This window comes from Syngnathus acus, chromosome 9 (genome assembly GCF_901709675.1).
Source record: "Syngnathus acus chromosome 9, fSynAcu1.2, whole genome shotgun sequence".
NCBI classification, from domain to species: Eukaryota; Metazoa; Chordata; class Actinopteri; order Syngnathiformes; family Syngnathidae; genus Syngnathus; species Syngnathus acus.
Window position 1 is genome coordinate 8,674,818 of NC_051094.1, and position 27,981 is coordinate 8,702,798.

The 27,981-nt window shown below is 44.4% G+C and overlaps 1 protein-coding gene across 2 annotated transcripts in view; it reads left to right on the forward strand.

Moving 5' to 3' along the window:
* The first annotated feature begins 6,799 nt into the window (after window positions 1–6,799).
* The window catches only part of setbp1 (SET binding protein 1), a 34,652-nt gene continuing 13,470 nt past the window's right edge, over window positions 6,800–27,981 (forward strand). Inside the window, exons 1-2 of one of the 2 annotated variants that reach the window (XM_037259916.1) lie at window positions 6,800–7,593; window positions 13,780–14,359. In XM_037259916.1, coding sequence (XP_037115811.1) covers window positions 13,937–14,359 — 423 coding nt within the window. In that variant the 5' untranslated portion in view covers window positions 6,800–7,593; window positions 13,780–13,936. Of the gene's footprint in view, window positions 7,594–10,844; window positions 11,087–13,779; window positions 14,360–27,981 lie in introns of those variants that run through there. The other variant, XM_037259917.1, reaches the window with a different exon arrangement.

A 27,981-nucleotide genomic window follows, 5' to 3' on the forward strand; every position in this document is an offset into this window, starting at 1 on the left:
CATACATGTCTGTATACCAATTACAATCCCAAAACTTACCCCCCTTTCCCCAAGCAGCTCCGAAATATTAGAACCGTTTCCTGTATGATACAATGCAGTTTCTCGAATGCAAAGTAAAACCAAACCACAACCAATAAATGTCCAAGTGTGTCGATCAAAATTGACAAACATAACAATTATCCTAGTGAAGGACTAGAATTTTCGGTATTTGCAAATAATTTATCAGCTAATGTAAAACACTGCTAAATTGCTCACATTTCATCCTAAAAAAAATGTAAATGTATTTTTTCTTTAGCAGCTTGACATGGCTCTCTTGGGAGTATCTTCTGTCAGTGAGAGAGTTTTTGTGATCCATGCACCACTGAACACATCTCAACATGCCATCTCCATACACAGTAGATGCCCTCACATCCCACAGGATTAGGCAGGGTTCCTCTCTTATGACCCTCCCTGCTTCTTTCTTTTGCACACAAACACCGCCCCCCCCCTCACCCCCACAGCTTTCATTTTCATGTTACATTTGACAAGAGAAGTGTGAAGGATAAGCAGGCCTAATACACCCCTCACTCTACTGCAGGCACATTCTGCCAGCTCACACACGTGACTGACAGCACAGTATGTGCTCATGGAAGCATTTCTTCTTCAGACATTTGCAGCAGCCTTTCCTGGCATCCCATTATCAACCTCTAGAGACACTTAGGCGGACCTTTATGTGGAACATAACTGTCCAGTAGTAGACATAACTCTAAAACACTTAGATCACTGACTCTTAAAACAAATGTGACATGTTGATACCCTTGTCTAATTCGGCTATGATTTGAGCACGCTCGTATGCTCATTCCTCTCATGTCTTTCTCTGTGATTGCCGCGTATGTGAGGAGAGGTGGCTGAGTTATAGAGGCCTAAGTGCTTCTGCTGGCGTTTATATAGTTTGTCACAGTAAATCTCATGATAGCAACGGTAACGTTATGCACACTAACTCACTCTGGTTATGTGTCACTTTAGCAGATGGTGATGCAGCGTGTGTGAGTGCGTGTGTGTGTGTGCATGCATACCAGGCAGGGGGGTGAAACCACAAGGCTGTTTATCAAATCCGTAGGAAGTGGGTGTTGTTGAGCGAGTACTTGCCGTCGCACCACATCCTGTTTCAGGGAGGCTGAGAATGTTCACATGAGGTACTGTTGACAGTATACAATGTGGCCACAACACAGAAACCCATGCACACACAAAAAAAGATTTGAGCATCTTCGATCAGGCTTCAGTTCAGTTTCCCGACTTTTATTGAGACGACAAAAAATCTCGCAGAACACTACCAAATAAAAACGTCACCAAAAGTAGATATTTTCGATCACCCAGTGCTCCACAGCGTAAGCAAATGTTTTTATTCATGTCAGGGGCGGACAAACTATATCACAAGTGCCACATGCGGCCCACTCTGTTTTTCAAACCGGCAGTTACGTGATCAAGAGACCTGCAGGGGTGTTTAGAGGGTGGGGTCAAAGGGTTGGCAGCCCCAGGCATCCACCTGAGCAGGGGCACACCCAGCATCCACTGTTAACAAAAAAAACCCCCAACAACTGAGCAACATCCGTCAGGGGTCGGAGGTGAAGGGGTATGTTAAAGGCGCATCCTGCTGGTATCGAAGGGCATCGATTTGGGATTCAAAATAGCATTCAAAATATGCATTCAATAAGATTTTTAAATCATTAATGAAATAATTAAATTTAAATGATTTATAAATAAAATCTTAAAAAGAGCACATATCACTAAGATAAACCTTTTACCACATATTTTACATACACGTTTTAAACTTTTTTGTCTACCACATTCTGTCTGTTATGTGATCATATTTTTATTTATATATATATTTTTTGCTCACATCATATTAATCCTGAGTTTGCTCAAAACTGAGCATTCATTATTCTTCATTTGTTGTGTAGCTCTCATTGCTAATCAGTGTGCTGAAATTATTTATAGCAAACAATACAACTTTGTTCATCTTGCCACGCTTCCGGCAACATATCTATTAAAACAACAATATTCTCGTCCACTGGATGTAAGAAGGTGCATTAAGGGGATGGATGGATAAAGGTTCTGTTCAAGAGAACACATTTTCTTTCCATTGTTTGTTTTCAATCATCAGCCACAATCCACTGTGTGCTTGTCACACATTAGCGTGTCATGTTGATAGAAACATTTTCAAAAGCGCTTTCAAGCTCGGACTGAATGTTTCAACGGCGATGAGTGAGTCATTGCAATCCGGCCCAGCAGTGTGTTTTTCATACACCTGCTGTGTGTGTTTCTCAAAGTAGATGCTCCCACAGTGCAGCTGCTTCTGTCCACGTGCACTTCAAATGCAACAGGATGTTTCGTGTTGAATGTCACGGGTGTGAAAGTTCGCACATGCTACGGCAAACCCAAAATTAAATTAAATTAAATTAAATTATATTAAATTAAATTAATGAACTGATTTGTACAATCATTGAAAAGAGGGTTTGATGGCCACTTTTAACATATCAATGAATAAAATACGAGTATTTTTGAGCACTGATTAGTTACTAATTAAATTAGCGTGATCCTATTGAGGACAAGCGCTATATCAGTACCAATGATTAGAGCGGCTCACAACAATTTTAGCAACTGTTTTAGGCAGAAGAGGGATAGGGAGAGCCACAGAATATCATTTGTAGACAAGTATGTTGACAAGTTTGGTTTGCCATCTTCTTTGTCCAGTATCTGCGCATCAGCACACATGATTGTGCAGGACTTCAAAATGAGGCCGTTTGAGAGCTTGGCGTACAGAGAGACAGCAAAATTATAATAATGTCCTGGTGAGTGCTGGGGGGATGGGAGCAGTGTCATCTCTTCAGATTGACAGAGAAAGCATGGAATCCACAGTTAGAAGTATTTAAGGTGGTGTTTACCGTTGTCTTGGTTACCACCTGCATTGCTTTTTTTGGTTCTGGTCTGTAGCTCCTGTCAGACATGGTTATCACTCTTATTAGAGGGATTTATACCTTTGAGTCCAATAGAATGCCTTACAACATCCCACTCTCTCTCTCTCTCTCTCTCTGTGATTATGATATTTAACGAAAACTAAAATTAGGGGGGGGAAGTGTTAATGAGATAAAAAAAAATACGAGTGCTTGTAAAAAAAATTACTCACGGAAACTACATTTTATTATTCCTTTTAAAGTAAATTACTGTAAATAGCAAAAATGTCTTCTTTGTCAGTTAATTCCATACATGAGCTTTTAGAGTGATATTACGATTCGGTCGTATAAAGAAGGAGAAGGAAGGTCAACCTTTACTTCATTACACGTACTTATTGTGACTTTTTTGTTCTTGCCCTCAAACACCCCACAGCTTCGTAAAAAAACTAACACTAATACTTCAACTGATAAAAACTAAAGCAAAGATAAAAAAATAATAAAACTGCTCTAAAAAGTCATTATAACAAACACAAGTCAAAATGAAAACTAACTATCATGAAAAATTAAAAACTATCTTAAAAACGCCAATCTAGCACCACCTTGCATTGGAGCAACCTTCCATTGGTATATAAAAGCGGCTTTGTAAAGCACTTCAGCTAAATTAACCTTTTAGGTCTAATTGTAGACTAAAAGGGAAATTAGTGTGAAGGTCCACAAGAAGTGAGAGAAAACGCCTGACTTGAAAGAACGCTATCAATGTATTCTCGTCAATTGTCTGTATAGAAGGTCATATCGAAGGTAGTTTGATACGGGTTTATGTCAGCGTATCAGGGACAAGCGATTGTGTTACCAAGGAGTCATTTATTTCATTAACCCAGCTAGATCGCTGAGGCCTTGCTAATCAACCTTGTCACACGTCCCATTAATTCATCACTCTGTCAGCATCCTCTGACTTGCATACACACAAGCACAAATCGCAATGTTATGCTCCCAACACACAAACACACAGAATCACTGACTGTGCCAGACCTTTTTTTTTTTTTTTAATGCATTGACACTCATGCTTCTGTCTGGGCCAACCCCATTAACTCGGTCAGTCCCATGGGTTTCCCGGCGCTGATGAACCCTCTGCTGCCCTTTCAGATTAGTGGACTCCCTGAGAAAAGCCCTTCATTGATGGGATCCTTTTCCACTCTCACAATGTCATCTCAAGGTTAGCATAATGACTCTCACTGCTCTCTTTCCAGACACACTCATGCGCACATGAACATCCAGGTGGCGTTAGTGTTTTCATTATGAGCTTTCCTGACTGTTTTATTCATAGTAATTTATCTCTTGATGCTTCTCATTTCAAATATTTGCCAAGGTGTTAAATAATTGTTAAATCATCTCCCCAGCTCCACGCATCTTCTCTTCTCGCTCGCTACTTCTAAAACCGATGACAAAACTACTGCCACGTTACGCTGCATGATTGGGGCTAAGTGAGCGTGAGGGCTTTTTACTTTTATGCATTGCAAATCAGTTAGGAGGAATTAGTTACTTGCAGTCCCACTTGATGCAATGAAGGCAGAGAAAGATGAAGGAATTAGACAAGTGTGTAGTATGCAGTCCGACAAATGACTGGCTCGGAAAGACACATCCATCTTGATATGTTCAACTTAATGTGCATGAGTGATTTCTTGTAGCTGTGAATAAAGACGAAAGGATTATCTTGATCATTCAAGCACAAATGTTGGCCGCGTCTTTTTCGACGCCATCATAATTCAATATTTACAATTTTAAGCAGGGAAACTGCTCCCTCTTGGCTGCCTGTATCCGGTTTCCATGGCAACACATTTGAGAAGGAAGAGGGCCATCTGTATGTGTCCGCGTATCTGTGTGTTGTGTTTTTCTGATACACAGCAATTGATTGGTTGTTGAGGAGCAGCTGTTGACCTCTCGAGTCTCGGTGGTCTCTTTGTATTCTTGCACATATCCCAAATCAATACACACACATACACGGGAACACTGGCACACACGTACACACTGACAGACGGGTGACAAATGAATAATTAATGGTTGGAGAAACATTACAAATGCAGATGTGTCTTGGCCAGAGGGATGACTGAATAGTTTATTGAGTCTGGTAGTGAATTACAACAGTCAGCGTGTCTAAGCTCTAACACACTCCTATTGCACTGAGAGCGAAATTATTCCTATCTTGGCTAAATATTGATTTCAAATGTTTAATTTTTTGTAAGTGATAAAACTGTGTCTACTAGGTGCAAATAAATAGATGTAAAAATGTGAGTGGGTGTGTGACACAAAAGGTCACCTAATATAATTTGCATTGTTTGTTAATGTTAAAGGGATGTTTTTCACACATGAAAGGTCAAGTTTAGCATTCAACCACAAACGGAATGAAACGCTTGAGCATGATGAATTGATGGAACCATCAAAGGCCGAATGCGTTTTCACTGGGCTGTCGCTGGAAATTAGAAGTCAAAACCACCAGAATGAGAACACCTTGTTGTATAGTCTCACTGAACACATGTTCAATTACGCCATGCTTATCAGCATCATCTATAGTCATTTTAGTCGTGGTTAATGAGCCAAACATGTCCTGTGGAGACAAAGACAATAAAACATGTTTATTGGTTCACCCAAGGGTTTGCATAGTGTATCTCATAAAAAAATACACAATAAAACAGCATATGATGAGATTTATACGTTTAGTTAGAACCCAAAGAGACTACAAAGGAGAGTGCATCTAAATGGAGGTCCCTCTTTTTGTGAGGGATTCAAAAAAAGTAATATATTTCAGATCTGGAAATATAAATCTCATAATGCCAATAAAATGTGCTATATACGTATCTCTAACTCAGAGGCGTAGCCAAGCCGGGGCGAGCCGGGGCGGCGCCCTGGTTAGGACTCCCTGCGCCCCGGTTGAAAAAAATCGAGCTTTTTCGATTCTTCATTTTCATGCCGTTTTTTTCTTTCGGTCTTGCGCGAATGTGCTTGCGCTATTCTATGTGCGCGATGTTATCCATTCACCGTTTGCCTCCCGGACCCGGATGTTGTTTTAGCGATCAGCGAACGGCGCGGGTGATGTTCGATTTTCTTTCCTGCGGGCGTGCGCCCCTACTGGAAAAATTCCTGGCTACGCCTCTGCTCTAACTTATGATCATTATCAGGGGGAAATTCAGTATTCCGTATAATACAGTATTCCTGTTTGCAACTAACCACCCATTTCTTTCCTGCTTATGCTGTTGTCAAAGATTTCAGACGATTTATTTATTTATTTGTTTAATTTATTTATTTGGCAGTGGGCTACCCACCACCAGGGATGGCGCTACACCGGTGCTTGGGGGGGCCCCATCAGAAATCGGTGTAGCCCCAGTTGAGACCCTACAGCATTTTATTGGACATCCTTAGAAATTAAATTCTCAGCCCCCCTATTTATCAGTCTAGCCCACCCTTCAGCGGGGCTTTAACGTTCAATTTCAAATACATGTAGGTGGCTTTTTTCCATGATTACCAGCGGGTAGGTTCCAAAATAAATGAACAAATACGCAGGGTTCCGCTGTATTTCTATTTTATGGTAGAGTGTTGTTGTTTTTTATTAAAAACATAAAATGGTGGGGATTTTAGAGGACATTTCAAATCATTTCATGGGGAATATTGATCTGAAAGCAAACCGAGTTGAGTTAGTCATGGAGCGTGGCCTGTTTTAATGACTCTTTACAGGGAGCTCAGTGACCACTTCAGGTGGTGGTCACCGGGAAGAAAAAAAAAAAAAAAACATCAGGGAAAGGAGGATCTTTTTCTGATCTTGAAAAGACGCGCAGGGCGAGTTTCATCCAGGTGGAGGCGATGTCGCTCCTTCGGTCCGTGCTGTTCTGCTCTCCTCTGCTCGACCACAGCGCAGCTCACTCGGCTGGGTGAGATCATTACCAGACAGCAGGCTCCAGGCTCTAACATTCACCGATCGGGAAAGCAGAGCGAGGGATCGCAGAGAGCCTGAGCCTTGATCCTATGCAAGCGGCTGGAGGGAAAGCCACCTTCGACCATACCGACTCCTCCGTACTGTCGCTTGGGCTTGAAAACTCGGTCTTGTTGCTGACAGCTGACATTTGTCTTCTTTGAGCCGGTTCCTTGAAGCTCGAAGACGGATGCGGGCTTGTTTTGACTGCGGTAATAGCCTTCGCACCTCTCCTTCTCGCGTGCGTAGTGGAACGGATTTGTGAGGGATCTTAACTTGACGAAGCTTCACGAGTGGCCGGCGGTCCTGCAAGGGGCCCCGGGGACGCTTTTTGTCCGGCCGCCAGGCAAGCCGCACAGGGCCCCGGAGAGAGCTTCTTTCAGCTTGGAGTTGGACATAAACGTCTCTAATTGGATTCCTCCTCCCATGGTGGCTTCTTTTTTTTCTGTCATCACATCGGCTGCATAACCCCATTTCGCTTTTTTTTTTCTTTTTCTTTTTGCAAAGCAACATTGACGCCATTTTCCTCGGGGTTTTGTGTCAAAAAGCATCCAAGTATATTCCAGGAGCGTGTGACAGCTCCCCGGGAGGCTGTCATCTCATCCGTCGCTTGTGTAAAAATGTGTCTAAATGGATTGTAAATGATCTTGATAAATAATTTACACGTCAGAGCTGAGTGTGTGACAACATTAGACATGGGTAAGTGGCCTCCTCCTGCACCTGAAAACACCTCTCCTGCAAATTTTGAACACAATAATCTGCGTTGTTTCTGTATTTGTTGTTGTTGCCTTAATTGTATATTTAATGTGATATCGTGACCGGCAACCGCAACGATGGGGATTTGGACGCTGACTTTTACAGTTTTTTGAACATACCTATGCTTGTTTGCGATTGGAAATGCTGCAGTTCCTTTGGAAGCCAGTAGTTTAACCTATGGAGTATATTAGTGTTAATTGTACCTTGGGGGAAGAAAATACACTGTTGCGCTCAGAGTGAAGTAGTAGGTACTAATGATGGATGGATTTCAAGTTGCAAGAAATACAGTGTGAGATTCTGAATTGATCGAAAGTCTCTGGTCAAAAATATGCCTCTAAAGTTGCACAAACTCGGCAGAATCACCGACGTGCTTGATATGATGTTAGATCTCAGCTTATTGCGTGAGATATCAGCAAATGCAAAACCAAGGGTTGTATCTCATTTTCATTTGCCTTTTTTTCCATGATACTCATTCCTACAGAAGGGACATAAAATGAGAAGAACATTTACTGGATGTCACATGACGTAAACTCACTCACATTCAACATTATGACACCTGCATCAATATCCGCATTGTCAAAGTTAAGACGGAGCAATTTACAAAGGTATGCATTTAAAAATGATAAAAATTGAGTTTTAACATCTGTGCAGCTCGTTTTGGATTAATGCGGTTAATGACAGTCAACAGAAAATATTAAGGGAATTGGGTAAGGTGTTGGTGACAAGGTAGTTCAGCCCCTGATGTTCACCTGTTTCTTCCAATCTTTTGCCACTCGAGTGGATGAAGGAACTCACAGTGGGAGCCCACTTCCACCTCACGAGGTACTTTGTACAGTGTACACTAATGTAGCCCTAATTATTGGCCTCCAAGGCACCGTATACCACGGGTGTTTTGTTTTCATTCGTCATTCTTCAGCATCTCTGAAGGGTTTCATGTGGCCTCTCTGGCTTGTGACACACTGCAGCCCAGAAATATTTTGCAGGTGAGGCCTGAAAGGGAAAGGCAAGTAAGCAGTGGCTGTCAGCATCCCCCACAAACCTCAGCTCTGGAAGATAAATAGACACGCATGAATTATCCGGGGAAAGTATGGAAAATCGGTCAGGTCTGTGGGATATACGGTGTGTGAGGTCTAGAAAAATAAAGATGACAAGCATATGAAGAAAGGTGCTTGTAAAGAGGTGGAACTAATGAGATACAGGTAAAACTATAGTGGCGTTTAGTCGTGTTAAAGAATGCTCGACAACAAATCCCTTATTAGGTGAAGGGTTGCTCGTGCAATCTTTAAATTAACGCATGACTAATCAATGAAATGCATCCCCATCTGAGTTGGATACCTCGGCTGGAAATAGGATAATAGGAAAAGTGTGTTGGGGGGATATGAACAGCATTCAAGGGCAAACCTGAGTGTTGACAGGCTCACTTAGCGGAATATCAGTGCTAGATCACCTTTTGGGAGGAGGCAGAAGGGGTGAAGGTAGCACTGAGATGAGGCAAACCAACACAGGTTGCTGGGAGAGAGGTGAGGAGGAGGAGGAGGAGGAGGAGGGAGTAGCAGAGGTGTTTTGCTGACAGCCATTTTGTGGCTTGTGCTGCTGTTAAATGTTAACATTCATCTGCTGGTGTCGTGAGCATGTTGTGTTTCATAACAGACTCAATTCCATTCTAAAGAGAGCTGTACATTTTGGCCAACAGTTAGTAACTCCCAGTTAATCCGATTATAGATTATGCCTATATTCCGAATTTCAGACAGACCGTTTTACTATCATGTACATGCATTTTATTCATTTTCCTCCACATTTGATCATAGTAGTGAGCACAGCAAGTACACAGTGTCACAGTGGGGACTTTTCCAGCGCAGAGGGGTGCAATTAGGGGTCTTGATCAAGGGCAAATCAGATGTGAGTGCTTGCTTGGAACAGAGGTGGAGGATTTGGGTACTGATAAGTGACAGATTTTTCTGATTGCCAGCCAGGGGAATCAAACTGGCAACCATGCAGACAGGCATGCACAGGCTGCATTTTCAACCACTCAGGCAGACTGTTTTGGTTCTCAAGCCCGCAACCCAGTCTAAGGGTTCTATTTTTGCGTCCATTGCAAGTCTAGTGCAAAGTGTGGTCTAATTGTGCACATGGCTGGAGTTGTCTTTATGTATTTATTGGTATTTTCACAACCAAGGACAGTTAGAGATGGTTGTTTGCGCCATAGTGGGTGTGAACAAACTAGCTTCCAGGCCAATGGAAGCGGCTGGTCTCATTCGCTATCAAAGCAGTGTCGAGGACGCATAGTCTTTTATATTGTGGGAACAGAAATAGACATGGTGGACTTCATGCAGCAGTTTGAAGCGTGCAAAGTATATCTATAAGCAGACCTCCACGGGTGGGTGGTGTAAAGTTGGCAAGGGCAATCACAGGTCATCGCTGTGAAGTGGCCACTTGCAGATTGCCTTCCGACCTTGTTGTCATATTTATGAATGAAATAGGATGACATCCACCACGTACCGTCTATCCATGGCACTCAGAATCAGTCTCCCTGCACTTTGATCAGATCCGCACAAATTGAGCAACTAGCTGAAGAAATATATTTCAAATCAAATAAAAAAATAAACGATGCATGTCAACCCTAGATTTCGGGGTATGAAACCCCCTTTCGATTAGATTGGAACTGTCTACTAGAAAAATTGGTTTTGTGATTAGGTGGGAATGAAAACGCGAGCGCAATAGGAAAAATGAAAATGGCAGACAAGCACTGTTCTCGATTGCAACTGAAATGGTCGAAGCTCAGCTCGTCAAAGAAAAAAAAAGTAATTCACATTTTACAACCATACAGGTGTGTGTGTGTGTGTGTGTTTGTGAGTGAGTGAGTGAGTGAGTGAGTGAAAGAGAGAGAGAGAGAGAGAGAGAGAGAGAGAGAGAGAGAGAGAGAGGGGGAAAGAGAGGGAAAGAGAATGTGAGTAAGAGAGCAAGAGGGAGGGAGAGAGAGCTATTTGTGAGTCCACCTCAAGCGCTGAGCTGCTGGGTATGCAGCCTTAAAAGGTTGTGTTTCTGCTGCCATCTCTCGCTCCTCATCTCTCTCTCTCGCCCTGTTCTCTCCTGTGCACGCACACACACATGCGTACACACACACATGCACATGCACACACACGCACTCATGCACACGCACGGTTTTTTTCCCCCCTGTGTGTCTGTACCATTCACCCCCTCAGTTCTGCCCATCTGCATTTCATCATGGCTGTTTTATCATAATGGTCTCCAGAGCGAGAAGGAGACAAAATGATGTGTCCCTGTTCGCAGCCTTTTAGATCCAACTCACTGAGTGACCTGGTGTAGTGCCGGCAGTTGGGAGAACATAATAAAGCTAGTATTTATGCAGCAAGTCCGACCTCTCACAATCCCTCTGCTGTCCGAGGCAAGCCGAGGTGCTTACGCATATGTGGAGGTGAGTGTTTGCGTACGAGAGAGAGCAATCGAGAGGAGACGGCGTGGCTTGGACTAGGTGAGGGAGGCCCGTGGAGGGGTCACACTTACATAAACTCCATGCTTGCCTGCCAGTAACAGAGAGCTAACACAGCTTAGGGCAGCTACATGGGGGAGGAGGCACAGTCATGACCCAGCTAAGTAGTTTACGCAGTTATGACCCAGAATGAAGATCGTCATAATTCATGTGGACATTTTGCTGTCACGCCGCAGTAGTAGAAATGGGTCGATTCCACTTTGATGCCTGTGCATAAATGTCTCCGTGTGGGATGTTGTGGTTGGCAGCTGTCTCTTTTTCCTGTCATTGTGCTCAGTCATATGACAATCAGGGCGGCTTTCACACATGCCACGAGGGCGAGTCACCAAACTGACATTCGGGACGGGGCGGTTCCCGAGGAACACACAGCGTCATGCGGGTTTTAACCCACTATGGATGTGTTGACTTTTGAAGTCCACCCATGGACCAACTATGCTTGCGTCTGATCTTATGCCACTGAATTTAATAGAGACAAACAACCAAGTAAATCTTTAGCTGTCTGCGTAATTAACATCAAAACCACAAAGTTTCTCAATAAATGACATAAGTAGCTAGGCTGGCTCAAGTGAACAAACAACTTTGAAGTGGCCAGCTAGTAACAGCATTAGATGCTAGTTATAATATGTTACATTCAGTCGACGTATAGGTTGAAGGTACAGTATTTGCGTTTGGTGATGTCATGGACCACATCGATACGCAAACTGACAAGTGTATCCTAAATGTTTTTGGGACGGATGGACACGTCACAAAAGAAGAATTCAAGTCTTAGCGACTTTATATTTTCCACCAGGTGTCCCAATCTGTTTTAAACTTTGCATTTAACCGAGTCTATCTATTTGACTGATGGATCTAACTGATGGATAAAATGGTGGGGCCATACACACGGCCCAGCTCGGCTCCCTTGTGGAGCAAGTGTTGACATCTGAGATTACAGACAGCCAAAAAAAGCAGCACAAATCCAACTGCAACGACAAACAAAATACGCTCGGCTGTGACACTGCATTGCTTTCAACATCAACAACCGGCTACCAGGAAGACAGCAAATCAATCCTAAAATGTATTATTCCATGCGTAAAGTAAATGGATGTCAGTAGTGTTCAAGTTCAGAAGGTTAAACGTGCAAAACGGCCGCAAGGGTTCTTTACAGCTTCTTAATACCACACAGGGGTGTTCTGAAACTTTACGAAGAATGTTTTATGCATCGGAAAACGCAACGGCTCAACAGGCTTTATTTTTTGGGTGATGCAGAATAAAATATTCACTTAATACTCCGCCTGTGTGTGGATTACACACAGTTTGAAGTACTGCTGTGGATTATGATTATTCAATCACACTGTAAGCATGTGGTGTGAGGCCTGTAGGGTATTATCAGCTGTTAGTACGGAGAGAACAGACCAGGAAGGAGCAGGTAATTATTCCATCTCACATTTTTGTCCTGAGATCATTCACAATGTATATGCTAGCTGGACAAAGGTCTTTGGAAACACCTTTTCATGAGTCATTATATCCCGATATGGAATCGAAAATGTGCCCAGAAGAGTGGGGCAGTTGTACTGCAAAAGTGGGACCAACTCCCATGTTTTTTCCGTCTATTTCCTGTCTATGATGTCATAGTCAGTTTATAAGTGTACTTGGGTAAGTTGTACTTGAAAAACTGAAGTCAGAGTAATTAAGTGCTTAACTAGTAATTAAATATGGGAAAATTACAATGTGTCAATGTGTGACACAGCATTGTGTGTATCTATGTCAGGCGTGCTTTGCGGTGACTGATGGGATTCCCCAAAGCGAAAGACGTGTAGGCCAGTGTTTATTTGGATTCCTTTCTGTGTTAAAAAAAAAAAATGCACGCTTGCATGCACACCAAGCTGAAGGAAGGAAACCCAGTTACCTCAGCAAAATGGCTTCCGCCAACCTTTCTCCAGAGCCTCGGACATGCCAGTTTATTTTGTCCTTGGCACGTTTATTTATTTGCCATGGTGTGCATCGTACGATTTTCTGTCCATGCAAACGTGTCGATATGCCACTGCATGCATGTGTAAAAAAGTTCAGACTGTTTTTTTTTTTTTTTTTCCAGGCCAGCTCGTAAACCACATCTGGGGAAGGAATTTAGATTCCTTCCCTTCGTCTTTCTGTGTTGCCTTCTCATTCCCCCAGTGTAATTCCCTCCCTCCTCGCCTGCTCTGGTGAAAAGAAGAAAAAAAACAGAAGTCAGCTTCTTTCATTTTTCCTCCTTTGTGTCCTCAGGGTAACTTCAGCCTTGTTTTGGAGCAGAGAAGAGGAATGTCTTATTTTGAACTGATCACTAGTGTCTGCATAGCTTTGCTTCACATATGCGAGACGGCGCAAATGAGGGAAGGAGCAAGGGAGGGAAGATTAGCAAGAAGCGATGAAAGATGAGAGAGGGGGGGAGAGGATGTCAAGTGAGGCAAAAAGTTTGTTTTTCCTCAGGGGAGAAAATCTAAATGAGAGCGTTTCAGCATACTGTGGCGAGTTTGTGTGTTTTTCTAAACATATCATACAACAAGCTGCTAACGCTAATAAGGGTCTGAGTTGCGAAGGCAGCCTCAGGGAGTTGTCATTCTTTTGCTGATCGTATCTTTCACCTGCTCTCTCCTCAGATTGTCCGTGGCTTCCCAGCGTGTCAGTGGGCCAACCGAGCCGACCCCAATAGCTGATTGACAACAACCCGGCCGCCGACAGACCTCCATCCTCTTCTTTCCGATTGGCTGGCCGCCACAGCTTCCCCCATCCTGACTGGCTCTGGCGGGAGAGTGGATGGAGCCACGGGATCCGGTTGGCTCGGCCCGACCCAAAGAGGCGGAGTTACAGGGAGGCGGGGCGGCGCGAAATGAAGGAGCGGGAGGTATCGGCTTGGCACGTAGCGATGATGTGATTCACGGTGGCGTCAGTGAAGGGGAGGGGCTTGAAGAACACGGGGAGGGGCTTCTGGAAGAGCAGGAGTTTTCCATCAAGGAAGCGAGTTTCCAGGAAGGAAGTCTAAAGCTGAAGATCCAGACCACCAAACGTACTAAGAAGCCCCCGAAGAACCTCGAGAACTATATTTGCCCACCGGAGATCAGGATGACCATCAGACCTCCGGCTGGAGAGGGCAAAGGGGGCCGGCAAGGGCGAGCTGGAGGCGTGGCCATATCGGGGCGGGTTCAAAAGGATGAAGACAGAGGACCGCCCAGAAAAAGAGTAAGTCTGCTGTCGCCGCGATTAGCTTAATGCACTTAGGAGCAGAATGCAGCTCACGTTTTTTGGCTTCCACGACTGCCTCCGTACACGAATGAACGGACCACTCCCTTCCGAGCTCCAGTAGTTCCTCTTCCTGCTTAGTTACAAAGGGTCAAAGTTTGCTGTGTAATTGAAACCAGTCATGGCTAGCTGAGATCACAGTGGCACACACACACAGGAGCTGAGAATAGGGCTGACATAAGCAGGTGACAGCTGGTGTCTGCTCTCTCCATTTGTGGTCACATGCAGACCCCTCCTGACTCCTCTCCCTTCCTCCCTCCTACTCCATCACACCCGTTACACATGCAATGGTGTTTGGTGCGTGTGACACTGTGTACGTACAGGTCCTTGGGGGAATCTAGTGTTTGCGGAGTCTGTTGACCTACACTGTGGAGTGCCTGTGCGTGTGCGTAGGTGTGTGTCCAAACGTGATAGCCATCACTGTGAGCTCGACAGGCTCAGCAGGAGCGAAGGTGTCATGTAGTCATCACCATGCTGGACACAGCTCTCTTGTACTTCCATTTAGTGGATCATCAAGTTCATTTTACTGAGCTTGTGATTGAGGCGTTTCGGAACTCCGTTTGCACTAGTGGAAACATTAGGAAGACAAATGTCTTCAAATTAATTAATCAGGCGTTGGTCTGGACTGCTTGAATACCGATCTTCTTCAGCTTACCATGATGTACAATTCTATGCTTCCAACTTTGTGGGGGGGAAAAGAAAACTGTTGCGCCACGACTGTGCCATAGCACACAAAGTTAGGTCAACAGATTTGGGTGAAGTTGGTGGGGAAAAACATGAGGTCCCTGACCAAGACCACATCAAAGACGTTTCTGATGAGCCACAACAGTGAACAATCCCTCCATTCCACAGCCGCCATTATGAAGTGTTACTACAACATTAAGCCAACATTATACGTCTTATTTTTTGGGAATATACAATCAATTACAAATCTAAAAAAAGGCAATAATCGTACCTGTTGAGCAGAAATGTTGCGAAATTCTCTGTGCTTGCTCTTTTTCTAAACGACACCTTGAATGACACCTCTTTCGTCACACGTCCTGTTTCCGATTGGTTGTTTTTCCTACTGCGCGATGGTTTCTTAAGCATCAAATCAGAGTTACGAGATGGGGCTAGAGAAGGCTTAATTTTTTTCCACTGACAATTTCCTTCACGTGCTCCTGCTAGGTCATACTGCCATTTTAGCCAAAACAGAAAAAAATATAAACTCACCCTTTTAGTGTAAGTGCGCAAATATGGTCCCTGGTACAATCATAGAATGGATAATAAAAATCCTTGCTGAAGTGTGGATCATATTATTGACAATGTAGTTATAACACATGGTGCAAAGCTGGAAAGAATTTAGTCAGTAACTACCGCTGTGGTGGTTAGCTGTTTGTCTGCTGCTATCTGCTCATACACTGTCACATTATTCCATTGCTATTTGCGTAATTGAATCTTGTTTGCTTTATCTTTTATATTATGCACTGTTCTATTCATTTTGTTCAATCTTGAAATACAAACATGAATTCACAAGGACAATAAAGTCTTTCTAGTCTAGTAGTGGATTCACAATGCAGATAATTATCGTTTGAGATCTTCAGTGGGTTATGGGGGGGTTAGACAATGTCTGATGCTATTAAAGTCAGACCAGAAATACTATTTAGTGTTTGTTTCAATTTTTGTATCAACGAACAAGCCGAGGGACGTGAACCCTGCCCACGGACGTCTGGGCTGCCAAATCTAATCTGGCAGCGCCGCCTCTCGTTTGATTGACAGAGGTTGTCATAGTGACAGTGTGATGGGGGGGCTTCAAGCTGGTCCCAATTGAGGTTTGAGATTGAGGGAGGGGCGGAGCTTGTAGGATATGATGGTGTTGATTCAGATCAGTTTCAAGACTTCATCACTGGTCTGTCGCTCCAGCCTACACCCCCAGTGCCCCCCCCCCCCACTCCTCGACATGCTTTCCCTACATCCACTCATCACCTGCCAGCCCAAGGGTGTATTACAGGCAGGCTCAGTGGAGAGGAACGGGTTAAGGAGAGATCCCTGGCTGCCTCATGCCCCACCACCCCACACATCACACATCCACACACTTCCATCCACTTCCATGTGTGTGTGCGTGTGCGTGTTGAGGTTAAATACTCTCTTTGTTGTGTGTGTGGCTGCGTGTCAGGAGCGATGGGGGGTGTTGAGGAGGGGGAGCAGATGGACGGCCTCTCTGCTTTCTATTGTATGGCGTCCATGTCGATTCTCCCGCTCTCTATCACTTTATCTCCCTTCATGTCTCCTCTTTTTCCACCGCTCTCTCTTTCCGGCTCTTCCCGCTCTCACTCACTGTTGTCTTGTAGCAGATGGCAGCATGGGGCAGCAACAACAGAGCACAAGGCAGAGTGTGAGCAGGAGATGGAGAGAGAGAAGAAGGGGGCTTTGGAAAGAGGAGGAGGGGGTCAGGCATATGGAGAGCCTGGTTAAGGGGCCCCTCTCACAGGGAGTAGTGTGCATGTGCGTATGCTAGCACGGTGAATAGAAGAGGGGGAGAGGACAATAGATGCACATTAATATAGAGATTTGACTCTAATAGACAGGCAGGAGGATATTCATGTAGAGTGGCTATCTGTGTGGCAGAAAAAAATATTTGGAGTGCACATCGGACTTTGACCACATTTGTATTAAAAAAACTGGATTTTGGTGTGTTTTTTTTTTTTTTTAAATAGATAACTGTTCCGTTTAAGTATTTTCAACAGCAACAGGTGACCCGAAATGTTTAGGAAAGCCTGCTCGATGTGGGGTCAAGGATAGACAACTTTGATGACCGCGCATTTCGTAATCAGATGTATGCCGTTCTAAATATGGACATGCAAAATATGTGCACTTAACGTATTTCATGTTTGATAATACATTTTTAGTGCATGAATAAAAGATCCACTATCATATAACGCGACAAGCATTAAAGGGTTAGAAGCAAACAACAAAATTACTATAACACTACACAGAAACTGAGTAATGACAGAAAGGATCAATCACAGGCAAACGGGGACAAATCATCATGAAAAAAAATAATATAGCAAAAATTCTGCTCAACATAAAGACCTCAAACATATGGAATAAAGGCTAAAATGAAAGAAAAAGTCTGAATATTTTTTCTAGTTAAGCATTTTCTGAATTCATAGAATGCTTCAAATGACATTCCTGAGTGTTTGCAAACACCAATGAACACTTTTGCCGCAGGACTAAGGGTACGTTTAGGAAATAGAGGAAAGCAAATTTGCACTTGGCAAGTGCATGATATTTCACGGTGGACATTTATAACGATGCGCAGGCGCCTCGTGTCAGGGGACAAACCCACACGCAGGCATAAATGGGATATGATGCTCTTCCCTTCTCTGTCTCCAGCTGACATCGCACACATGCTGGACGTCCTCTCACACACAGCTCTTTGTCCGGGCATGCTGTGTGTGTTTTCAAGATGAATGCGTGCGTTCTAACGGATTGGGTCCTGGGTCAACCACTGCATCAGTCTTCCAGACACACATGCCCGCGCACACATCCGTCGCTCCAGCGCCTACGCGCAGACAACCGACCGCACGCGCACACGTGCATCATGTTGAGGCCAGATTGCTGTTAGAGTGAGTGTTTTCCCGGTTATCTGTCCAATTCTCAGGACGCACCAAATGTGGCTCTTAATCCATTTCACTATCTGGGGAGAGCGATAAGCCAGGGCTTTTTTTTTTTTCCAGGAGTGCAGCCCAGTCAGTGTGTTGTTGTTATTGTCGTGGATGTACATTCGTGTGTGTGTGTGCAAGTGTAGTGGTAGTGTATGTGACCATAGACACACACTTATCTTGTCTTGACAGGTCCCTCTGCTCGGCGGTCTATGTGTGTGTGTGTGTGTGTGTTGCAGCTTGGTGGTCTTTTAGCATTGTTTAGGATTATTATGTGTTAGTCAAGTGTGCATTCACGAGGAAATGAATGCAGCACACGTGGCTGTGGCCAGTGTGTGTGTGTGTACGCAAAATGGTTAGCATTTTGATGTCGGCGCTTTATCTCTGACTGGGATGGCGGTTGGTGACCTGAGGGACTTGATGATCTCACAAAATAGCCGCGTGTGTGTCCGATTTGTGCTTTTGCGAATCGTTCTGCTTGCAAAGAGCAACTCTCAAGTGATTTATGAATGTTTATGCTCATGAAATGATCGCCTCTAATATAGCCTGACCAAACGCTCACATTTTTGGTGTCTGGTGTCATCCCAGGGAAAAGGGCCAGCCTCTTTATTGTGTCGTCCATCAGTTTGAACTCTTTGAGAAAGCAAGAGCTGGGAATGTTTTAAGGGGCGTTTCTCTGTGGTTGAAGGGGGAAGGGATGTATGTATCGTGTGTGCCTGTGTGTGTGTGTGTGTGTGTGTGTGTGTGTGTGTGTGTGTGTGTGTGTGTGTGCGTGCGTGCGTGCGTGTGTGTGCGTGCAAACTGGGGAGGGGTAAGTGATTTAGCACCGCTGAAACACCAGCTGTCCATCTGCTCCTGACCCCCATACACATTTGAAACACACACCGACACTCAAACTGACACACACACACACATGCACACACACACACCTCATGTCTAACCTCTGATCTGCTTTTGGCCGACTCTCAAACCTGAAGAACCGTCCAGACAAAACACATTCTGTTCAGTCTCTCCCACCAAATGCACACACACCAAGATGCACACACATAGACACACACACACACACACGCATGGAGCTTCCGCAGTCTTCATGAAGCTAAGCAAGACTGCTCACTAATCAGCTCTGCTACTGCTGGGGGTCTACATGAATGACTCTGCAAGGTCAGTCCCAGTGAGCACTCACACACTCACTTGCACGTTCACACAAACTCACAGATGCATGCACAAATACACGTGCACACAAACGCAAGCGCACTCATTTGGGAGACACAAAGGAATGCAAAAGAAGAGCTGAACTGTGACCCTAATGGACATTCAAAAGTCGAGGTGATAGCTGGGGATTCCACATTTGTGAATGTGTGGGTGTATGTGCATGTGTGTGTGTGCATTGTTTGTTTGTGTGAGTGAGTCGGGGTTGAGACAACTGGAGTCTGGCCTTTGCTTTCTTTCCCTCGGGGCTAGATTTGCTTTTTGCCTGTGGGTTTCTGTGAGTTTGTGTGCGCTTGCGTGCGTGTGTATGTGCGCACTGACCATTTGGTTGGGACTGTAGCTAATTTCTCAATCGGACACACGCACAAACCGTCGTCTCTATTTATCGTAGAGGTCAAGCCCCATTCATTCACCATTGTGCCCTGCCCCAGCAGGTCGTTGTTGCTCTTCAGGCAGATGTAGACAGACTATAATAAGCAGTCCAGCTCAGCGTTCATCCTAATGAAGGCCTAATCTTAATAAAATTACGTAAATGCCAACAACTTCAGTGACGGTAAATCATCCACTAATGTTTGAGTGGCAAACATATTGCTTCGTCAAAGCCTCATGTTTTTCAAAGGGTAGCATTATGTGTGTGTGTGTATGTGTGTGCATATTGAAGCGGAGTGTATTTAGTGGTTCAGAGACATAGTCCATTAAGGATTTAGATGGGTATGGGTCAAGGTTGATGGAGAGTCAGGTGCAGTATTGACTTTCGTTATGTCTCACTTGAAATGTAAGTGTGTTTGTCAGTGAAATCTGATGGCCCCATCAGCTGCCTGGGACGTGTATGTGTGTGTGCGTGTGCTTGTGTGTGTGTGTTGCGAGGTGTGGGGATGGGGTGAGGGTTTAAACATGAAACCATGAGAGGACAGTGACAATGTGTCGTCCAAAGCGATCTCGGTAACATTATACGTTCCATCTGTGGTCAATACCTTAAACCATAGGTGTCAAACTCAAGGCCCCGGGACCAGATACGGCCCGTCACGTCATTTTATGTGGCCCGCCAAGACAAATTGTGCATCGAGTATTGTCTTCACTTTAAAAAATAGATAAATATTGCTAGCAATTTTTATTATCATTCACCTTTTTCACCAATTTTTACTAGTCTCTGATTTCAAAACTAGTTATTCATCAGTTTGTTGTGTAGCCCATACTGTGCATAATATAAGGCGTTGACAGTCATAATGGCCCTCCAATGAAAACTATGGCTACGATGCAGCCCGCGACAAAAATAAGTTTGACACCCCTTCCTTAGATGATGTTAAATCAAAAGTCAAAGTGGCCAAACATGGTTCCTTGCCCTATAAAAGCTTGCAGCTAGTTTGAAGTGATTGTATAAACTCTGACGATAGATAGATAGATAGATAGATAGATAGATAGATAGATAGATAGATAGATAGATAGATAGATAGATAGATAGATAGATAGATAGATAGATAGATAGATAGATAGATAGATAGATAGATAGATAGATAGATAGATAGATAGATAGATATGCATATTTATTTATTTATTTATTTTTAACTTTCCCAATCTTTTTACATGCTTTTGTCTTATCCCCTCATAAAGTTTTGTGGGATCCCCATCCAAAAGGCCCCGTGTAATCCTGCTAAACACAAAGCTTGACAGTATATGCCCCAACAAGTAGAATTGACATTTATGAGTCAATCCTCCCTCCTACTTTCCTGCTGTTTTAGTACAAGACTTTGTAAAGTAATCCCTCTGTAGTGCACTCTTTATTTATGCTAGTTGTCTCCTTAGGATGAATTTGGACATGAATAAATGATTGCAATTGTGTACGTCTGTCTGTCCCTCTGTCTGCGTGTTCGTCCCTTGAGGCAGCTCAGACTAAACAAACAGCTGTTTCTATGAGGCCGCGAAGAGCCACTAGAGTCTTCTGTTTAGTGGTCCGTTTCAGTGCACGCACACACACATGCACCCCAGACACACACGCAAACCCATTCCCAAATTCCCCGTGCTACTCGTCTTTTACCTGCTTTGCTCAGTTTTTTTTTTTTTTGTCCCCTTGTGTTTTTGACCCTCTCCATCCCTCTAAATTTCCCTGGGCTCGCTGCAATACGCGCTTGCTCTCAGACTGAGAGGAATGTCACTCCATGTGACCTCTCACCTACAACTAGGAGGGGAGCCGTTCTAAAGGAGGGAACGAGGGGGCAGCTGCAGTCATGTGCCCAGCCCCGGAGGCAAATGCACACATTGCACACAGGGCCAGGTTGTTAGCAAAGCGCGCACGTTTCAGTTCTTGTGTAAATGCACAGATGTTGCTTGAGTTGGGAGTTAAAATGTTCTAGATGATGCTGTTCATGCGTGCGTGTGTGTGGAGAAGCAAGTGGAGTGCAGCCCAACACAAAGCCGTTTATTGTTTGTATGAGGGGAGCCTGAGGGGAGGCGGGCAGCATGATTGGTTAAGACTATTGTGTCTCACTTTGCCCATTCTTGCTGTCACAGAGGATGTCATTACATTGGCTCTCTAACCCGCCGCCATTCCTACTGACAAGCCGGGGATCATCTAAGGACTTTTCAGAGAGGAATTATCCATGGCAGAATCAATTATAGCTCTTTTTTAATTCAATCTTGAGCTCTGCCAGTGTTGCTCCGACCATGATGTCAGCTTTACATTGACACGGCTCTTTGAAAAAGGAAAGAAAACGTTTCAAACAGAAGCAAAAAAGTTTTTTCAAACTCTTTTTCTGCCGTTCTAAACACAAGTCAAGATACCTCTTCACCATATTGTAAATATTGACAAATGTTGCCCCATTATTTTTTTTCTCTAAATGGTCAAACGGCATGCTCGGATCGAAACGTCTCTAACGAGACAATGATGCATTGCATGAGAAGAAGTAATCAGTCAGCTCATTTTTGCCTTGTAGAGCCCTGTGTCAGAGAGGACGCGTTTAATCTCGGCACAGCTTCTGCCTTGAATTACCCGTCATTCCACACAGGAAGTCATCCTTTAGGATTGAGGGCAGCTCATGGCTCTTAATTGTTTCCGCTTGTACAAAAGCCATCCGATTGCTTGTACACATTCTCTGCGTGTGAAATTCTCTGAGTTCACTTTGCTAAACTAGTGCATTGATGATGCTTCTACGTGAAAGGCGTGCATGTACGTGTGCATGCGTGTGAGTGGCACCGCATGTCTACTTGTCCTTTGGGATGAACAAGTGCATGAATAATTCTCTATACTGGATGTCAGCATTGACTATGAAAGAAGTAAATGGCTATCCATTGTAGTGCTATTCACAAACCCCACATGTATATGGCTGCACGCACACACACACTTGCGCACACACACACCATTAAAGCTAATATCAGGGATTAGACGTATACTTTGTGTAGCATGTCAATGTGTGTGTGATTACTGCGCACAAAATTGGGGCTTAATGACATGCTGCAGTTCTGCCAATCGAAGGCTTTTCTTCCGATTGATTCATTTCAGTGTGACAAGACTCGGGTGCTTTGTTTCTATCTTTAGGAGCACTTCAATCTGCAGTATAACCGCTGTAAATGTGGGAGGGAATATTTTATTGCAGACCCGCCGCCGTGCATTAAATCTGGCTTCCGCTTTGTTGTCGGCTACGGGACAGATTTACTCCAGATTGAATGTTGAAAAATATGCAGGAAACAACAAAACACGCAACAAGTATTTTCTGCCGCAGGATGAATCGAGAGGCATTTTCCAAACTTTCCCACCCAACTTTCCCAGAAGATGCTTTGGCTGGCGCACATGTCACTAGATCGAAGATAGTGAAGCTTTGTCTCGGGGCAGAGTGCAAACACACGTGCACGCGCACCCACACAATTTTATGGCACTGTGCCCTGATCCCAGTGATACGCTGTGTCCCACCTTGACACCACCAATCCCTCCCCCCAAACCTCTTTTCCTTCTCCTCCCTCTTTTCTCTCCCCTACTGTGGGTCTCCTCGGGTGCATGAATGGAAGTCTTTATTCCCGGGAGAACTGGTGGGAAGAACGAGAGCGGGAAAAAGGGATGTGGAAGGGGGGAGAGATTGTGTGTGTGTGTGTGGGGGGGGGGGGGGGTTGTCTGTGAAAATGACCATAAGATCAACACGGTGCTATGGCTCTCTTTCTCTCTCTATCAAATTTCCCTCCTATTCTGTGCTTGCCCCTCCTGCCCTCCCCCTTTTTCTTGCCAGTTTTTAAGTGCTGCAGATACAAAGCTGTGTTAGAATTCATGGTGTTTGTTTGCAGAAGGGCTCTGTGTGTGTGTGCGCGCGTGTGTGTGTAGCTGTCAGAAACACAGATCACAGGGAAACAGCACTCTGAATGGAGTTTGAGAGAGGCGGGGGGGGGGGGGGGGCTATAGACGGGGAGGGGTGTAGTTCCCACAGGAGACGAGTGGTCAGGTTCAGAAAGGAGAAAAGCGGGTGAGAAAAGAAGCGATGAGACATGGGGAGGGGGGCTCGAGGCCGCTGTGGCGGTGGGAGACAACGGTGTGTCGTCTTTGTATGGGGGGGTAGATAATATCATGATAAGGTGTCAGAGGGAACAAATTGCAAATGTTCAGGCAAACTCACTCCTTGTTTTTCTGCTGGTCCTTTTCCTCCCTCCCTTACTGCTGCTCTCATTCTTTCACTAACCCCCACCCCTCCTCTATTCTACCCCTCTCTCTTTTTTGTGCCCCCCCCCCCACTCTCTCTCTGTCTCTCTCTTTCTCTCTCTGTCCCTCTCCTCCTCTTTGTGTATCTGTCTGGACAGCTGCCCAGTTCCATACACAGGGAAAAATGAAACACTCTAACCACCGGGCATGCTGCCAAATAAAGGGCTGCGAAAAACTATTTGAAGGGCAGCATGTGTGTGTGCGTGCGTGTGTGTGTGTGTCTTGCCCCTGTGTATACGTGCGCCTATGTGTGTGCCTCGTCGTGAGACCTGGGCGTGCCCGTGTACTGGGGTGTTCTTTCCCAGTATGCACTAGTGCAGCCAGTGTTGCTCCGTGTGAGGGAAAAGTTCCACTAGTGAGTTTATACAAGAGCGGAAAACAAAAAGGCTGCGGGAGAGCAACGCTGTAGGAAGGCAAACACATTGCAAAATGGAGGTGAGGGGAGTGGAGCCCCTTTGTTCATTTGAACATCCATAATTGTGTTTACCTGCTGTGTTGCCCTCTCACATTTGTCAAGAGCATATATGCTGACTCAAGCAATTTGTCGCCTCTCCTTCGGGTGATTGCAGCTCTTAGTCACTTATTATCCATGACCTCCTCCACTGTGTTCTGATGGTTACATCACCAGTGGGAGGGAATTTGCACACGTCCATATCTGCCTTTGCCATTTGGGTGGTAAACTGCCTTTGTAAGACCAGTGCATGTTATTACTGTGCTGACCCAGAGGAAGACATGCAAGGAAAAAGGTTGTTGACCTAGCTGAGGAGTATGACCCTTAACCCCTCAACACGGGCCTTAAAGCCTCGAGGGAGAGTTCTGTGAAATGCAAGATTACATCAAATAGGCATGTTTTAGGTGTGTTCTTAGCGGTATAGTCAATACATATGAGCTCAGAGCTGTGTAGAAGGGGACCGGATTGCTGCGCTGTTGTCTAAATCGCTGCCCCCTGCTGGAGGTCAGCGGTATCACCGTTGCCTCACAAACCACATTTCAAAACAAGAGCGTGCAGAGAGGGCAGACCTCTGCCAAGGCTTGAACACAATAAATGAATGAGCGTGATTTAGGACCCTGAAAGATAAAAGGGGGTTAGAGGATTCAAAGGAACAAGAAGTCCAAAGAGCCTACACAAGAGCTCGATCGACACCTTCTTGGCCTGATGTAGGACACGTTTCATTTTCCAGCTTACTATTTCTAGTACCTTGTTCATTTAATGCATGGGTGATGTAAACCATCGTTGGCTGCTGATTGCTTGAGCAGATCTGTTTGACAAATGCCCAAAATACACACATGAACATGAGCTTCTTCTGTCGCTGTGCCTTAGTGCTGATTGCTGCATTATTATAGCCATTCCACTTTAGTGCAGTGTAATTTGTTCTTGTTGCCTTGGTCCCCTCTAGCCAAGAGCCACAAACCAACAAGTAGTGGAAAGCTGGCCACCCTCTGTATTAGTACTTGATGTACAAAATGTGTTCACCTTTTTTGTGTACATCTTCCTTTGGCTGTCTATATTGTAGGTTAGGGGAATACTGGCAAGTTTTTTTTTTCAATTTTGCCCTAGTGTAATCAAAACATGACAAATTAGAGTAAGCCTGGACATGAATAATAGACAGGACCCCCCTAAAAAAAAAAAAAAATGCCAATAAAAAGCAACATCACATAACTACCGTAAATTCCAGGAATTTGCAAGGGTCAGGGCACGAGCTCTGCAACAAATAGTGAAAATCTGCAAGTAACCCAAACTAGTTTTAGGGTTCCAAAACGGCTTTGTGACGGTTCACAGTACAGAGCACAGGCTGCATTCAATCTGCGGAACCTTCCGAACAAATCATCACTGTGACGTTACAACATGGCCTGCAATATACTGACATGAGGCCTTTGTGATATGTCTCAGTAGAAACATGTGGTCAGACATTTCTATTCATTTCATCATTTGAGATACACGGCAGCGAGTTGCTCACATGGCAACAGCCCTTGCAGCCGCCTGACTCATAAGACTATTCATAGTTGTTTGTGTCTCTGAGAGTGTTTTCTCTGGAAATGAATCATGGATTGTTTGCAGCATAGAGGAAAGGGTAGAAGCGAGGAAGCTACGAACAAAAAGCTGAACTGGTGCCAATAAATCTACCTCAACTCGGAAAGGGGGTGGGGGGGGGTCTGTTTTCTTCTTCTTGTATTTCTCCCTCCTCTCACTGGTAAGCACAAGATCTATGTGTGTTGTCTTTATTATCAGTCTGTGGCCACTTTGTGGTTAGTGGGGGAGAATACATTTTGTTAGCATGTTTGTGTGTGTGTGGGTGTGCTCGTATCTTTTTAACCAAAGCCATTTTATTGTCTGTCTGTATCTCTTGGTCTATATTAACCTGCAGCCAAAAGTCAAATGAAATTGTGGATGTGTATCAGATTCTTGTCACGGAGCCCAAAAGTATTAATTCTTTCTTTTTGTTGCTCTGGACTGAATACGTTTGGGTTTGACAGCAAAAGATGGCTAACTGAAAATAAAAATGATCTCATTACCATTTTTCTAAATGTGAAAACTTCGATTCGTTAGACGTGTAACTAACAATAAAACCAGAAAGCTTTCAGGGTGAAAAGCAAGCGTGTGAAAGAGAGGATGGAAAATCCATTAAAGCCATTAGACAAACATTGCCCATAGCCAATACAACCATTTGGAACGTCCTAAAGAATCAAGAAACCACCGTTTTCCCAAGTAATAGACACCGAATGACTAGCTGAAGGAAAACGCTAACACTTGATGACAGAAACATGATGAAGACGCTGTAAAGAAGTCCAAAACCGAGTGTCAGTGACAGCAGCAGCATGGAAGGTATCAAACGCTACAACGGAAAATCCAACCACTCGTTCGGAAGAGGCATAAGAAAGCCAGGCTGGAATTCCATGCAAAATACTGCCCAAAACGACATTTGATGAAAAGATGCGACACAAAGCGGAATCTGAAAGGATCCTCCGAGCTCATCTGTGAATGACGGTGGAGGTAATGTCACGGTTGGCCTTGCTTAGGACGAACTCACTGGTCTTCATTAATGACATAGCACACGATGACAGCAGCAATAAGAAAGCATTAACTTTTCATGTCAAACCAAAATATTTTCCGTCTACAGCTAAAATTGACCACATGCTCCAATAGTTGGATTAGATGCGTCTGTGTCAAACAGTTGCAGCACAAAACTGAGTGTGTATGCAGACCCGAACACTCGAGCATTATTAATCATTCATGCTGCTTGCGTGAGTGTGTGTTCTCAAACGTCCATGTTGTGTTAATCAGGTTTCTCATGCTCATGAGAACGTGCCATAATAAACAGTCTTTGCTGCAAGCGTGCAAGGACAAACCCAGTGTCATTGCCTGCTTGCCTAAGGGAGAGGCAAACAGGGGAAAACCAGACATTGGCAAGCTCAAATATAGAAAATAAGCACTTTCTCTTCCAGTAAGTACTTTGTGATGACTATATTATATATTCCGAGCTGGCTGTGTGTGCATATCTGTCTGCAAGAAGCTAATTGTCGAGCAAGATGCTGCTAAAGCATCTTGATTAAAATTGGCGCCCTGGCTGCGCACGTTTAGGTGTTTGTAAGTAATCGGGCAAAGGATACAGGAAAAATGACGACAGTGTGTGCGCATCTATCGCGCTTGCGAGCCAATGTGTACATGCTGAGAGGCTCGCCTGTGGTTAGGTTACATCTCCCTGCAGCGCAGCAGAGCAGTGTTTTGTTGCGTCATACTGAGTCTGTTAATAACAGGCTAAACCACAAAGGCCGTCCGCCGCTCCATTTCTCATCTTCCAGCAGACGCTGATTATGCGGCCATGACACGTTAAGCGGTGTATTGTTGTATAACACGGCGTGTCAAGCCTTTTCATTCCCAGTGGTTGAAAGTGAACTAGTTGTGGATTTAAAGCTGGCTGAAACTTCTAAGGAGGTTGAGCACCTTCTCTTCCAAGATGCTGCTTGGGTTTCATTTCAAAACGTCTTTCCCGTTTCAAATAAGCTGCCCAGGGGTGGACTGTTGCGATGGT